At 39.1% G+C, this 15,375-nt stretch overlaps 2 protein-coding genes across 2 annotated transcripts in view; one reads left to right on the top strand and one right to left on the bottom strand.

The window, feature by feature from the left end:
- Nucleotides 1–14,917, bottom strand: part of Cdc40 (cell division cycle 40) — a 40,781-nt gene extending 25,864 nt beyond the window's left edge. The window contains exons 1-2 of the mRNA XM_005377882.2: nt 14,430–14,917; nt 5,675–5,761 (exon numbers count right to left, since the gene is read on the bottom strand). Of these exons, the coding sequence (XP_005377939.1) occupies nt 5,675–5,761; nt 14,430–14,618 (276 nt within the window). The 5' untranslated portion in view covers nt 14,619–14,917. The remainder of the gene's footprint in view (nt 1–5,674; nt 5,762–14,429) is intronic.
- Nucleotides 14,918–15,043: 126 nt separating this feature from the next.
- Wasf1 (WAS protein family, member 1) overlaps nt 15,044–15,375 on the top strand; it is a 73,384-nt gene continuing 73,052 nt past the window's right edge. The window contains exon 1 of the mRNA XM_005377883.2: nt 15,044–15,239. The gene's annotated coding sequence lies outside the window, so the exon portion shown is untranslated. The remainder of the gene's footprint in view (nt 15,240–15,375) is intronic.

The raw sequence follows: 15,375 nt of genomic DNA, 5'->3' as shown, positions 1-15,375 counted from the left end.
GTAACAAATGCTGGCAGGGCTATGGAAAAAAAAAAGGAACCCTTCTCCACTGTTGGTGCGAGTGTAGACTGGTGCAACTACTGTGCAAATCAGTGTGAAGATTCCTCAAAAAAGGAAAAAAAACTATAATAAGAGGTCCCATTTGCCCAGCTATTCCCTTTCTTGGTATCTTCCCCAAAGAGTTGAAAGCATCACACCACGCAATATATGCACACCCATGTGTACACCATCACCCATGTGTAATAGCTAACTTTTGGAAACAACTCAAATACCCATCAACTGATGAATGGAGAAAAAAGATGCTTTTTTAAATAAAATGGAGTACTACTCAGCCATGAAGAATAAAGCTGAGACATTTATAGCTAAATGGATGGACTGTAAGACCACACTCTAAAGTGGAATAAATTGGACACTTGCATTGTTGAATTATCTCTCTAGTGTGAGAAACTGAAAATATAAAAAAGAACCCAAATGAATAACAGGTACTGTGATATAGAAAGAAATTGTTAAAAAGGAAAGGGGAACTAGGGAGTGGGCAGGGAGAAAGGAAGAAAGGGAAAAGAAAATGAGAAAAGAAGGATAAAATGGAAACAAAGTTTTGTAAGTACAGAGGGGAAGAGGGGGCGAAGGGAGGGGAAGGTAATGGGGAAAAAAAGGTACCAAGATATATTATATACAGGTACAAATTCTGTATGATGAATATGATCATTATGTATATCTAAATGGTACCAATAATCTTAATTAAAAAAAAAAATCCCCATTGCCCTTACTGTTACTCCCAGTCACATACATTGCCAATCTCTGTACTCATAGGTAATTCTGCATTCAGAAAAGGAGACTGCAATTTCCACAGTCTTATTTTATTAATATTTTATAAAAACAGAACAGTTCCTCCACAGGCTATATATATATATCATACCTTTAAAAAGAAAGAAATTGTCAGTGTTAAAGAGCTGCAATTTCTATACAAATATAGATCCATATATTAAAGCTAAGTGCATTTTACACATAGTAATATACCTAAAGCAATATTAAAATTTAAATGTGCTTTGTTTTATTTAAATTTGAGCTGAGACAACAAAAAACATCTTCTAATGATAGAGCATGCTAGGCGGGAGGAGGATCCATCTATTTCAGGCTCATTTTACCTGTCTGGCTATTGGCAGTTACTGGACCTGACTTCAAAGACATTTATGACAAGAGAGGGAGGCAGAAACCTATTCATCAGGACTCAGGTCCCCCCAAATACTCAAAAAACATCCTGGTCTCTGAATATGCAACTGTGTTAGCATTGGGGGTTGAAGAACAAAACAAACTACATAAACAATATACAAAACTGATTTCCAAATATTTCTTTTCAAGCTTTGGTAGCTAAGTTTGAGTTAATTTGAGTTCAGATGTTTTATACCAATATATGTGAGCATATAACATCGGTATATGCCTATATATTCATAAATACATACATGACTATATAACATTTTTAAGGTATTTAAATTTTTAGCTAAAATGATATTGAATTACAACTGTAATGTCCCTATATAAAATGTACATACATAATGGAGAAAATATTTGCAAACTATATATCTGATTAAGAGTTGATATCCAAAATACATAAGGAATTCAAACAACTCAATAGCAAGAAAACAAACAAAAAACTGACTAAAATTAGGCAAAGCACCTGAATAGAAATTCTTCAAGAGAAAATATAGTAACAGTGTATGAAAAAATGTTCAGCATTAGAATGAGATATTACCTTACATCTGTTAGAATGGCTACTATTAAAAAGAAAAAAGATATCAAGTGTTGGCAAACACGTGGAGAAAGGGAATGTTTGCACATTACTGTAGTAATGTAAATTAGTTCTGATACTGGGCAACACAGCATGGAGGGTCCTCAAAAAATTAAAACAACAATATGATCTAGCAATTGTATTTTTAGAAATATATCCAAAAGAAATGATACCGCTTTCTTAACTTATTAGACTCTATCCCTGTTCTCTTGTATCCTGCAAACCATTACCAGATAAGCCTTCCTAAAAATTCAGTTTGATTATATCACTGTAAGAATCTCAGAAATCTATTATCTGTTTAATGAAGATCACGCTCTTTACCTTGCTTCCCAAAGTGCTTGTGCATGCAAAGCACCATTCTGGTCTTATCTCCCTACCTCCATTATGATTAAGACTCCCTTGTTCTTCAGACCTTTTATGCTTTGGCCAGAGCTGTTCCTTTCTGCTGTAATCTTTCCTCATAAAAGCCTACTCAATTAATAATCTCAACAATACGAACTACCTACTCTGTGCCAGAGTTTCCCAACCACAACATATACTCTCGTTTATCCTCATAACTCAGCAAAGTAGAATTTATCTTTATTTTACCTATGAGAAAACTAAGAATATCCAAGATCACACTAGAGTTAAGATGGAGGCTGTTTAACTCCAAATCTCATGTTCTTCATCTGGATTGTACAGCCCATTTAAAATATTACTACGTACTTCTCTCAGAGAATTTTTGTTTATCTTTACAATCTCATATAATCTTTCCATTAAACTTGAATCCTACTTTAGAGGCATTATAGGAAATAGGCTAATCTCTATCTTTTTAAGAAATACACTTATGAATATCCTTTCTGGCAAATACTACCTTGAATAGAGGGGTTAGATCTTGTTTTTAACAGTGGATCCTCAAAACATAGTAACTTGAATTTATAATCTAGCCAAGTTGCTCATGATACCTTTCCAGATTTTGCCAGATGATTCAGATCCTAGTCATAAAACAAAGAGTTCATAATTTATTATATCACTGATTCTTTTGGCAACCAGGGAAATTCTAATTTTTCTCCTCTTTTACAACCCATCACTCCTTTTTAAAACTGTCAGTATGGAAGTGTTCCTAACATAAATTTTGTGCATATAAGGTGAGGCTCAATAACATGAGGAAAAAAACCAATAGAATACTAAAAGACTGATAATCTTAGAGAATGGCAGGCCTACTGTCTCATCAATATCACCATAAAAATTTTAACTTTTGAATTTTACTTGAGAGTTGTGAAAGTTACAATGCAACACAGTAATACTTTAGTAACACAGAATATTTCAAAATTTAAGAACAGATTTATGAAAAATAAGTTAGTATCAGAACGTTATATACTTGTACTGGATTGATAACTGGTGGTGCACTGCTCAGCCTCCTGGAGAAGCTTGCTGCATTGGCTTTCCTGATGGGAACTCAGCTTTCCTCATCAGAGGAGCTTGGGACCCCACTGCTGCTGAGAATGGCTGTAGTACTTTTCAGGGAGCTCTGGTTCTTACTTTGAGTGTTGCTTCCTGGCTCCAGTGCAGATCCCTCAGCCTGCTAGCACAGATCCTTCATCCCGCTGGCACAGACCTTCTAGCTTCTGCCACTGACCTTTGGGCCTTGCCAGTGCAGATCCATGAAACAGGCCTGCATGAGACACTGTCATGGGCTCTAGGCATCCAGTTGGACTCGTGGTAGGCACTATTACGGGCTCTAGATCCTCAGTTGGACTCATGCAGGACACTGGTATGGGATCCAGGCCCTTGTCTGGATTCTTTGGTCATTAATGTGTGGACAGATTTCCTGCACACTCTTTGTATATGATGTTTTGGGTGACTATTATAAATAACCTTGTAAAATATTTACCCTGAATTATATTGTTCTCCTTGCAAAAACCCCGAACTATAAAAAAAATTGGTACCAAGAGTGGGGTTATTACTGTGGTGTTGCCTGGACATGTGACTTGAGAGCCTTTGGAATTAATATGGAAAAGTTTTGACAGATTCGCCAAAGAGACAGCTTCTGTATGCTGTAAACTATATTGGAGACTCTGGTTGGAGCCTGGAAAATCAGGGTACTGATGGAAATGCTACCAGTTACGATGAAGCTCAGGAGGCTTCTATTAGAAGAACTGCATTTGGCTGCTGGATCCCAGGTAGTATACTGTGCTTTGGCAGAAAGTTAATCTGCATTTTGTTTGTGTTTAGAGACACTGCTTGGTTAGAAAAAGGAAAACCCAACAGATCCCTACAGCTTCTCAACAGCTTCCAACAAGCTCCCCAAAGTTTCTACTAGTTCCCAACAGCCCCCCTTCTTCTTCTCCAGTTCTGCCTCTTATGCTTCCAGCAGCAGTCCTCAGATGGGCCTCCCACACCCAGCACCACCTGGTTCAATTCAGCTAGGTGTTACAAGTTGACAAGCTGACATAAAATATGTGTCTTGTATTATATTGTTCCCCTTACAAAAACCCCGAACTATAACAATACTATATGGGCCAACTAAAATATTGCCAAGGGATATGAGACTGCCTTTAGTTCAACAAACAAGAAGAATTTAAGAAATAATGAAATAAAATTTAAAATATACCACAGCCTCAGAGCATATGAATGAGATTTTTGCTTGCTGCATAGTCAGAGAACAGCTGAAGTACTATCTAAACATAAACACTGACATTTTTGGCTATGGTGAACTTTTATGTAACTACATAGTGAAACCTAGACAGGCCAAGTATATGAAATAGCTCTAGGATCCTGATATATCACAAAAAAGGACAATTACTATGTCCTACAAAATGAAAAATATGGAAAAAGACCTCATTTCTCACTAAAATACAGTAAGATACAGCTCTCACATTTATCATTAAAGTGCTTCTTTAAGATCCCACTTCTGGAGCCTTGTTTGTTTCTGGTTTATAATTTTCTTTTCTTTTCTCTCTGTTTTTTTTTTTTTTTTTTTTTTTGTCTTTTTTTTTGAAGACAAGGTCTCACTATGTACTTTAGGCAGGCTTGAACGTCTAAGGATCCTTCTACCTCAGCTTCTCAAGTGCTGGGATTACAGGAGTGTACCACCACGCCCAGCTCTATAATTACCTTTCCTTGGCCTCTCTTTTCAAGCACTCTCCAACTTTAATATCTAGAAGTGTAATTTTTCTACAGACTTTTTCAAATGAACAATATTCAAAGATATTTCTTTCTTTTTTTTTTTTGAAACAGGGTCTCACTGTGTAGTTTGGGCTAGGCTCCAACTCTCGGTAAACTCCTGCCTCAGCCTCCTGAGTGCTGGGATTACAGGTGTGTGCCACCATATTCCGCTCAAAAATATTTTCTAAATGGCAATAAGAATTATTTTTTTCTTCATTTAAAATTTTTTTCTATCACCATTTATTACCAAGAAAAAAGAATTCAATACAGTACTTTGTTTCACTCAGAGCATCAAACCCTATGACTATTTTCAAGTACTGTGCTAGCATAACATGAAATACTGTGTATTTGTTACTAAATGTTTTATAATATACTTTGCATTGATGCTAATAAATAACATTTTTTCTTTATAGTTAATTACAATATTCGCTTATCAATGCTGAGAAAAAGATATCAATTAAGTTCACATCTAAGAATCAGATTATTTTCAAATTTTCTTTTTCTAGAGATAGTTCTATATTACTAGATATTTGTATGTAGGTAGATGAGCAGTGAGTGGAGTTTTAAAATATTCTCAGAAAGCATACTATTTAGATTCTGGGAGATTGGGAGGTCATATTTTCTGAAAGCTTAAATATACTTTTGTGAGAAAACTTTAAAAAACTCCACAGCTGTTTATCTACTTAAGTACAATTCAAATACCTTAACGAAGGACAAAACCTTGAATGTATTACTTACCTCAGGAGCAAACATGGTCTCATAGGTAGGATTATACTGAACCTCCTTGACAGCAGGGTCAAGGTGAACGCCAGTCTCCAGGTCTTCCTAAAGAGAAAGCCAAATGAATTCAGAAGGTGTTCCAGCCTTTTAAAACACCAACTCTATGATTATTTGTACCATATAATTAATTCTAATAATCAAAGATTAACAAAAGTAATGTGTATAAATAATGTATAGGTAGTTTTACAGGTAAAAATAATTTAAAATTTTTTTCTTTTCAAGATAACATAATACTATATAACGCCTTACAAAAGAGGGTTTAACTCTTCACTTTAATTAACTCAAAAGGCTATTACCCTCCAGTTCCAAATTCAAAATAGGAGCTCCTTTTGTATTTAGTAACCTGTGGAGATGTGTATCCAGACGGCACTCAGTTGGGTACTTCATAGGAAACAACAGGAAGTGACAGGGATTGAATCTTTTAAAGTTTTGTAGTCCATGTCACTGTTTTAACCTTCTTAAATTCATTCTCCAGAGTAATGAACACAAAAGTCTCATCTTCACTGAAGAATCATTAGCAGTCTATCTTTTGTTACACCACCTTTTACAAACACAACTGTTTCCAAATTACTATCTGTAACATGGACCTCCCCCTTGACCCTAGAGCCTTGTACATACCTTATCTACCAGGATGTCTAACAGACATCTCACTTTACTCCTGGTTGTCTTTTGCCAATGAATCTGAATTAATAGCAATTTATATTCTTACAGTTAATCAGCTGAGAATCTGTGGAATTATCCTTGATTATTTCTTCTCCATATTCTACATCCCATCCATACCCATCCAGAATTCAACCTCTTCTCATATCCTCTTTTTATCACCTTGGCTCAACTCAGCATCTTACATTTGAAGCATCTTACATCTGAATTATTGTAATAGCTTTTTAACTAGCCTGACTGCTTTTTGTCCTTGCCCACCCAGAGCCTCACTTATGCTGCTGGCTATGTTACTTCTTTGCTCTAATCCCCCCATTAGCTTCACCACTCAAAGTAAAAGCCTAATAAAGGTTTACCAGGCACATTACAGTTGTTCTCAGGAAGTAGGTGCATTTTCCTAATGTAGTTTACAGGGCTTTTTTGTCTTTCTGTATTGTCCTATCTGAGAAATCGCATATTCAAAATACATTATTTAATTATAAATGCTTTCCCTTTAGTTAGAGCTTCAAGTTATATTTTGAAAACTTTAAGAAAATTATACATCATGTATAAATTATATTTTAGTAGGGTTGGGCTTATGAAATTGCTTTTATATAATGAAGGACCTGTATCTAACTGGTAAGAATTTACCCTTCATGATCTGCCCCAGCCCTTGGCAACCTCTCTTCATCCAGTACTGTGCCTGTGCTCAGTGGCACATCTGCCACTCTCCTAAGATGCTAAAGCACAGTCCTCCTCAAGAATTCTATACTTACTCTTCTCTCCTTTTGGAATATTCTCCCCTTGACTATCTACAAAGTTGTTCTCTTTCCTTTTAAGTCCCTGCTCAATGTTTTCTGCTTTCCTCTTATAATGCTTTATTTTTCTTCATTATATTTACTATCACCTGACACATATATTTATTTATTATCTATCACCTTCCACTAAGATGTAAGCTATTTGCTATGCACCAGTATACAATCAAACCCTAGGACTATCCCAATCACAGTATCATCTTTATTTTGTTGGCCATTTGCTGATGGTAGGATACATCCAACAACAGGATGCAAAGGCAATGTAAAGAAACCTGCAAATTTTGCAAAACATGGGATTTCACAAAGTCAACAGTAATACTGAAGCAGCAGCAGTATCACAAACAAAGACCTAGACCAGCCAATGACTGAAGACTAGAAAGCTCAGAAGAAAACAATACCATAGGCACAGGTATTGTTCCAAAATTTTACTACTGTTAAAGCATTTACAATGGCCCTTAACCAAAGCAGGCTTTTTTTTTTTTTTTAATCAGAGATACAGAGTCCATCAGATATGACTTCCTTAAATTTCCTTTCTCTCTAGTTTCAAAAGAGTTCTTTCTTTACCTTTTTATTTTCATAACTTTAATTACTACTTGCAAATTTTTTTTCAGTCCTGACCCTATTCCTGGCCTCTGGATCCTCATATCCAAATACTTACTGAATTTCATTATGTATGGATGTCACAACATCAAACACTATGCTACAGCAGATACTGTTCCCCTGCATGATTCCACTTTTACTAACAAACCAGGTACCAAGTCTTATTCTACCGTGAGTGTTTTTCCAGCAATCACACTTCTACCCACTGTTCTCCATATCCCAACTACCACTGTCCTAGCACAGGGCTTCATCAGATCTTGCATGCCCACTATACCCCTTTATCTCATTTGCTATGTCCATACTTTTGCTTGCCATATTACATTCATGCCTGACTTTTAAAAGACTGCAAGCACTTTGATGCTTTTTATGTTGCTACAATGTTTCTGACTGCATCACTATCATTTACTTTATTATTTTGATACAATGTCATCTACTTGCTTTCCCTGATCCAGCTCTTCCTCCTTCAGGAAATCTGCTTTTCTGTTCACAGTCCTAAATAATGTGTTCCTGACAGCACTGGTAATATATTATTTGTTGCACATGGCTTTTATTTACATTTTATACTCTCATTGCTTAGTAGAATGTAGGGCATTTAACACATGTTCAATAAATTTTTGTTAAATTAAACAGAAGAAAAGGCAAATCACAGAGAAATTAGGTAGAATAAGGCTGACCAAAAATCATTGGATGTAGCAATTTCATCACATAAAACCTCTGTTTTTTGGTACTGAGGTGGACTGTGGAAAGAGTTACCAGGGATTAGTGTAAATGAAGACTTGGACAGAAAAGGCAATACAGTAGTAATCTTTACTTTCCCCAAGACTTCTGGTGGTTAAAAAACAAAACAAAACAAAATGAAAACAAAGAAAAAAACAAACACCCAAACCAGAAGAGATGTGGTATCAGATGAAAGAATAGGATAAAACTGTTTTTCTTCGTCCTTAGGAAAACACTAAGTCAATAAAGCAATCATACCACAAAAAGAAAAGAGGCAGCAGGGAGAAGCACAGGAGAAAGAGGGAAACTGAAGGTCTGGTTATCCTGGAGGAAGAAAAAGGATACCAACTTTCAAAGAATTGGAAGATTCACTTTTGAAAAAAGGACTATCTTTGAGGTGAAACAGAGATATTTGGAGATGCAGGGAATGATAGGAGCCATAGTTGATTTGTATTTTCTTTGTGTATTTAGGGAACGGGCACCTTCATAAAGCACTTCAGACTCATTTATTCACTCAATAAATACTGTGTGTCTACTATGTGTCCGGTACTATTCTACACCAACAGAAATGGACAAGGTAACTGTCTTTGTGGAGTACGTATTCTAGTGGGGCAGACAAACAATTACAAATCAATCAGTCAATCAATCAGTAAATAGTATGCTAAAAGAGTATACTACCAAAAAAAAAGAACTCAACAACATTACTGATCTAGCACCAAGGCGGACACATTATTTTGTATAATCTTAAAAGCATTTCTGTGAAATAAATATTACCATGATTAAGTCACATACTCCAATGGAACTAATGATTAGGGTAAGAGAGTTTAAAGGTCCAACAAGAACAGAACAGTATTAAAGACCCAAATGGAAACAAACAAAAAAAAATGTTAGCATAGTGACAAGACATATCAGTCTGAGTTCTTAGCTGCATGCAGCAGAAATCTATCCAGGTTGATTAAACAGGATTTAATCCTTATGACTTCCTCTTAGAATTGCTAAGAAGGCTAGAGATTCAGCTTTGAGAGGAAGGCAGAAATACAGGGTGAGTATAAAGATGAAAGCACAATTCAAAATCAATCATACCACTGACTAATCCAGTGCGGACATGGTTTATTATTACTGACCATCATTACTAAAAAGCTACCGCTGCCACTGAACACTGGCTATTCAAACTACCGGCCTGAAGAAACAGAAAATGTTGGTCATCACTGCCATGTAAGATCCTCTTTCCTTACTTCTTTTTGGACGAGCTATAGAACAGAAAAGTTTAGGTGAGTGCATCTGTTTGGCTGAGCCCAAGTTATGGTCTGAGACTGAGATGAAAGAGAGCTTGGAGCATGAGAATCTGGGCTTTTACCTTGTGAAGACAGGTGGTGAGCAGGGATGGTCTTCACAGTAAGACTCCTACTAAGGAAGGGGGCTCAAATGCAAGGATACTGAAAGGATGACAGCTGCCTATCGGCCTAGAATGCACACAAGAATCTTCACTGATTACAGACAGTCTCTTGCCTTGAGCTCAAAATCAAACACATTACTATAAAATGAAAGGTTACAAATAGCTTATATACTGCATAAAAATGAAATGGAATGCTTTTTCCCTCTTATTGTTCAAATTCTAATGACAAACTTAAAAAGAACAAGAGATGTAAATGGATTCACATTTCCTGGTAGATTTTACAGGGCACAGTTGCTAAAAACACTTTATAATGTGGACTATCAGATCTTTCCAATTAAGGGTATTTCAAATACTGTAAATCTGAATAATACTGAATGCAGAATTATGTCAACTTTTAAATACAAAGTACAATTAAAAATTATCCTTTAAATGAGCAACAATGGTGACTAATAAATAATATAAATAGGTCCCAATCTCTGGTTTCTAAAAAAAGTACAGAACTAAACAACCCTCCAGCAAATAAAAGATTGTTAACTGTGCACTTAATTAGAACAACTTGGACAAAGCCATAACCTTGTTTTAATACCCATGAGGAGTTCAATAACAATTAGGCATGCAATTGGGACTACCAAAGAATTATAAACAATTTCTACTCAGTTTTAATTAGTCACAAAAAGTGCTGTAATTGAAGGGGACTGTGTGGGTCAAATAAGTTTAAACGGTTTATCATTTCATGATTCAAAGCAATCTGAGAACAACACTAAACAACATTTCTTGGTTCTTTTCAGGTCCTGTGCCCACATAAGAAAACAGACAGGAAAACACAGAGTAAACTGTAACTAATTACTCGTTATTATAAAGTACTTATGGATTTATGGCATAGGTTTTCTTTCTTCTCAGAATTTGGAAATTAGTACCAAATAACAGAAAAATTTCTACAATAGAAATTTAGATGGATGAGATGAAAGAACAGAAATCCAGATAAAAATGGGTTTGGCCCTTAACAGACATGGAGGAAAAAGTGATTTAAATTCAAAAGCTGACAAATGTAAGAGATACTGTATCATAGAGGAAGAAACTTCAAACTTCAAACTTAGAAACAGAATTTAAACCAGGGGATTATTATTATTATTTTTGTTTGTTTGTTTGTTTTTTGGGTTTTTTTCCGGTACCAGGAATCGAACTCACGACCTTGTGCTTGCCAGGCAGGCGCTATGCCGCTGAGCTAAATCCCCAGCCCCTCCAGGGGATTATTTTTTAAAGTTTAAAAAGACAGTTAACAAGCAACCCTTGGGGCCAAAAGAAAAGGGCTCATCACATTTCTCAAGTGGTAATTTCTTTTCTTTCTGCTTTTCTTTTTTTTTTTTGAGACAAGGTCTTGCTGCATAGTTTAGGCTAGCGTTAAACTCACTATATAGTCCAGGTTGGCCTCAAACTCACAATGATCCTCCTGCCTCAGGCTCCCGTGCTAGGATAACAAGCAGGTACCACCAGCCAGGTGCTAAAATAGTAACTCCTAAGGTGCAAAATCTGACAACACTGCATTAAAATAAAAATTACACGAGAACATAGTTATTGTTATACATCGGAGAGCACAAATGTATTCCATCGGAGTTTCAAAATAAGAGCAGAGTGAACTAAAATAATATGGGATGCAACTGGTGATGGACACAAGGAAATGTACACTGAAAATGAAGGTCAGCAGAATCGGGAGTCAGAAGGCAAGGGATTTCCAGGCAGAAACACTAGCATGTGCAAAATCTTGACAGAAAAAAAAATAATTTGGCAGGCTTCCATGCTACATAAGGAACTCGGAAATTCTCTAACAGGTAGTATAATGTCTTTGGGAAGGGAAGCAACCTGTGAAATCAGAATTTAGAAAGAACATTCTAGGTGTTCTGTGAAGGAAAGAATGGGGTATGGAATTGGGAGACAGAAGGGAGGAAGTAGAAAACCCAGTTAGAAAGCTATATACTCGTTTCAGGAAAAATGATGGCGAACTGAACTGAGGAATGGCAGCAGAAGAGCAAAGAGACATTTGATAAACATCACAGGCAGAGGGGCTGGGGATTTAGCTCAGCGGCAAAGTGCCTGCCTGGCAAGCGTACCGTCATGAGTTTGATTCCTAGTACCGGAAGAAAAACAAAACAAAACAAAATAAATTTAAAAATTTAAAAAAATATAAATAAATATCACAGGCAGGACACTCCACCCAAAATCAAAGGCTGAGAGAAAAAAGAAAAGTCAAGAATAATTACTGGGAGAAATAAGTAAACTATAAAGATTGTGCTGATGAAAACAGAGGGAGGGATTGATTTGAGAAAAATTATGAGATAGAAATATTTGAGCAAGCTGAATGAGTAGCTTCAGGGGCTAAGGAAGAAGGGTAAAGGATGACCTTTCCATTCTTGACTTGCACTAACGGGCAGGTTGTGGATCATTAATCAAAATGGGAAAAACAGAAGGGGATTCTGAGGGACAGAAACTTAATTTTTCAGCACATCACATTGGAGGTACCCAAGAGCCATCCTGGGAGAGAATTTATTGCGTCTTAGGCTAGCAAGGAGTTTAGAACTGGAAATAATTAGGATAGCTGACATTTAATTTGTTTATTGTATGCATGGTATTACTAAAATTGCTTCACATGATTTATGACAATTCTTATAATTCTAGGAGATAAGAAGTAGTGTTAAACCTATGAGAAGGCTCTAAGATCAGACCACATGGCAGGGAATACGTAAGTGACTTACGCAAACCTACCATGTAGGTAAGTGCTCAAGGCAGGTTTGAATCCTGGGGTCTTGACTTCTGCATGTGCTAACCACTTCACAGTGGCCACTTGTGGTCAACTGACATTGAAGATAAGGGGAAATATGTGAAATGCAAAGAGGACTAGGGGGACTGGGAAACACCAATACTGAAGGACAGTGCAGAATGGGGGACCAGGAGGCTGAGGATAGCCCTGTGCACATCACGTAGAACATTTTGAAAAAGAGGAACTACTCAACAGTGTCACTTGATGCAAATACTTGGTAGAACCTGACGAGTGGAAAGCCTGGGACATCATTCTGGGAGAAGTTTCCCAAGAGGCTTGGGCCACACTGCACTGGGCTGAGGAAAAAAATGGAGGTGAAGCGAAGAGTGCTCCCAAAGAGCTATGAGAGGAATACAAACTTTAGGAGGTTGCTGGACAGAAACGGTGAGAGTTGTTTTGCAATAAAGATAAAATTACAAGCATTCTTTCATGTTAGATGTCCATTAATAGAAAATAAAAACTTGTAAATGGCTCACTAAAAACCTGTAATATAGCACTAGACTTGGGGACATCATACATAAGAATTTTGTACACTGTCTCTACATCTTCAACTAACTGATCACACAGCTCTACTACCAGCTGGTGGGTGCTCTGACCTGGCTCTAGATCTATCAACCTTTCCTCAGTTTTTCAAACATACTAAGCTCTCTGCTTTTTCAGGTATGCCAGTCACCTATGCCTGGGAACTCTTGCCTTTGCCTGCAGTGGGCTAGGTTCTCATTCTTTCAAGACACATTTCCAGAGCAGACTCCACTGATCGACCCATCAAAGTCATACTCCCCTTAGTCTCTATCCTGGCACTTTTTTTCCTGAATAGTACCCAATTAAATCTGTAACTACTTTATTTGGTCACGTTTGATTAACTACCTTCCCCATGCTGACAAGGATGTCTGCCTTGCTGGCCTCTGTGGCTTCAGACCTTAGAATAGATCCTGGCAAAGAACAGGTACTTAACAAGTATTTGTCAATCAACTATATAACCCAATCTTTCCCTTTATCATCTGTTATCTAAATTCAGTACCTTTCCTTCACTGCATTAACATATATAAGTACAATAGCTAATATTTACTGCCCTCTCACTAGAGATCAGGCTCTGAGCTTTATTTGTATAATTATTTCACTTAATCGTCACAATAATCCCGTTAGTCTCCATTGTAACGCTGGGCGTGGCGCCCGCCTTTAATCCCAGCACTCAGGCTGAGACAGGAGGATTGCCGAAAGTTGCGAGGTCAGCCTGGGATACCTGACCCTGTGTCAAAAAGTCAAATCAAATCAAACCTCCATTGCGCAAGTGAGGAAACAGGAGGTTGTGTGACTTGTCTAAGTTCACAGAAGTCCACACAAGTGGTGCAGCGCGGATTAGAACGTGGAGTTCTTCAAAACCAAAACAAAGTCGGGCCAGTGCTCACGTCAACTCTAACTGGGAAACCCTATGGAGTCTCCTTTACGTTCTGAGATTACACCTGCTCCACGCCGGCCCCGCACCAACCCGAGAAACTACGCCCCCGCGACCCTGCGCTTTCTGATGGACAGAGGGGAGGGCAGGGCGCGAGGGAGGGCTGTCCCTCACCTCCGCTCTCGGCCTCTCCCAGGGAAGACGCCCCCGGGAGGGAGACGAGACCTGAGCGCGAGCAGCGCAGCTCCAAACCCGAGGAGGCCAGCCGGGCCCTCCCAGGCAGCGGCGGCTCTGGGGCAGAAGCCCGTTCCCGCCTCGCATCGGCAGCCAACACTCACCTTAACCGCCACCTCCGGGGCCGAGTCCACCGCCACGGCCAGAGACGGAGGGGCCGACGGCGACTTCGTCAGGTGCATGAGGGAGTCGGCGGCGGGCAGCGGGCATCGGCTGCCCTCACTGTCGGAGTCCGACTCGGACCCTGAACCTGAGCCATAGGAAGCGGCCAGGGCTGCAATAGCAGCCGACATGACGGCAGAGGATCCGCGGAAGAAACCAGGCCCGGGCGGAAGAAGCTGCGGCTCCCAGGTCCTGGCAGGGGGCTCCGCGACCGTTCTTTACCTTCTGTGCGGAGACATCATTTTTAACACTTTGAAGTAATAAGCTGATTAATATTATAGTAGCCACAGACTAACCTGCGGTTTGTAAACATTTATCTAGGGCACCACAGGGGCGTGTAATAGTTTATAACTTTCAGGACCCAGCGGCTTAAATGAAAGCCTCTGAGTTCTAAACTACCTTAAAGGCCTAGAGGGTCTGGACTCCCGGCGTGCAGTGCGGCAGGAAATGGAAGCGGGCACTATGGGAAGTGTAGTTTGGAGCGAGGGGCGGGGCAGGGAGGGCGGGCCTCCCTCCGACCCCGCCCCTGAATGGATGGTTCCTTCAATTGGCCATCATCTCCCCTCATTCCCTAGCCAAGCACGGTTCTCCCCGTCCCCCTCCCCCAAACTGAGGATTGGGTAATACCACAGAGCCTCAGGAAAGGGGGAAGAGCGGGCTTCGCTCCCTCAGAGGGTGGGTGGGCGGAGGCTGCGAATCCCACCGCGGTACACCTGGCCCCTGAGGGCTGAAGCAGAAAGTGAGACTCACAGGTTCGAAGACTCGTGGCCGGCCCGGGGAAGCCGCGGGCAAAGGGATGGGAGAGTAGGTGGAGAGCGAGCCGCGGCTCCCCCCGCTGCTGGCGCGGTCCCGGCGCCCGGCCGTGGAGCGTCGCGCGCGGGGAGGGGG

Source organism: Chinchilla lanigera, unplaced genomic scaffold (genome assembly GCF_000276665.1).
Source record: "Chinchilla lanigera isolate Chin_1 unplaced genomic scaffold, ChiLan1.0 scaffold00010, whole genome shotgun sequence".
NCBI classification, from domain to species: domain Eukaryota; kingdom Metazoa; phylum Chordata; class Mammalia; order Rodentia; family Chinchillidae; genus Chinchilla; species Chinchilla lanigera.
The sequence above is the reverse complement of the archived record's forward strand: the minus strand, read 5'-3'. Positions and strand labels throughout refer to the sequence as shown.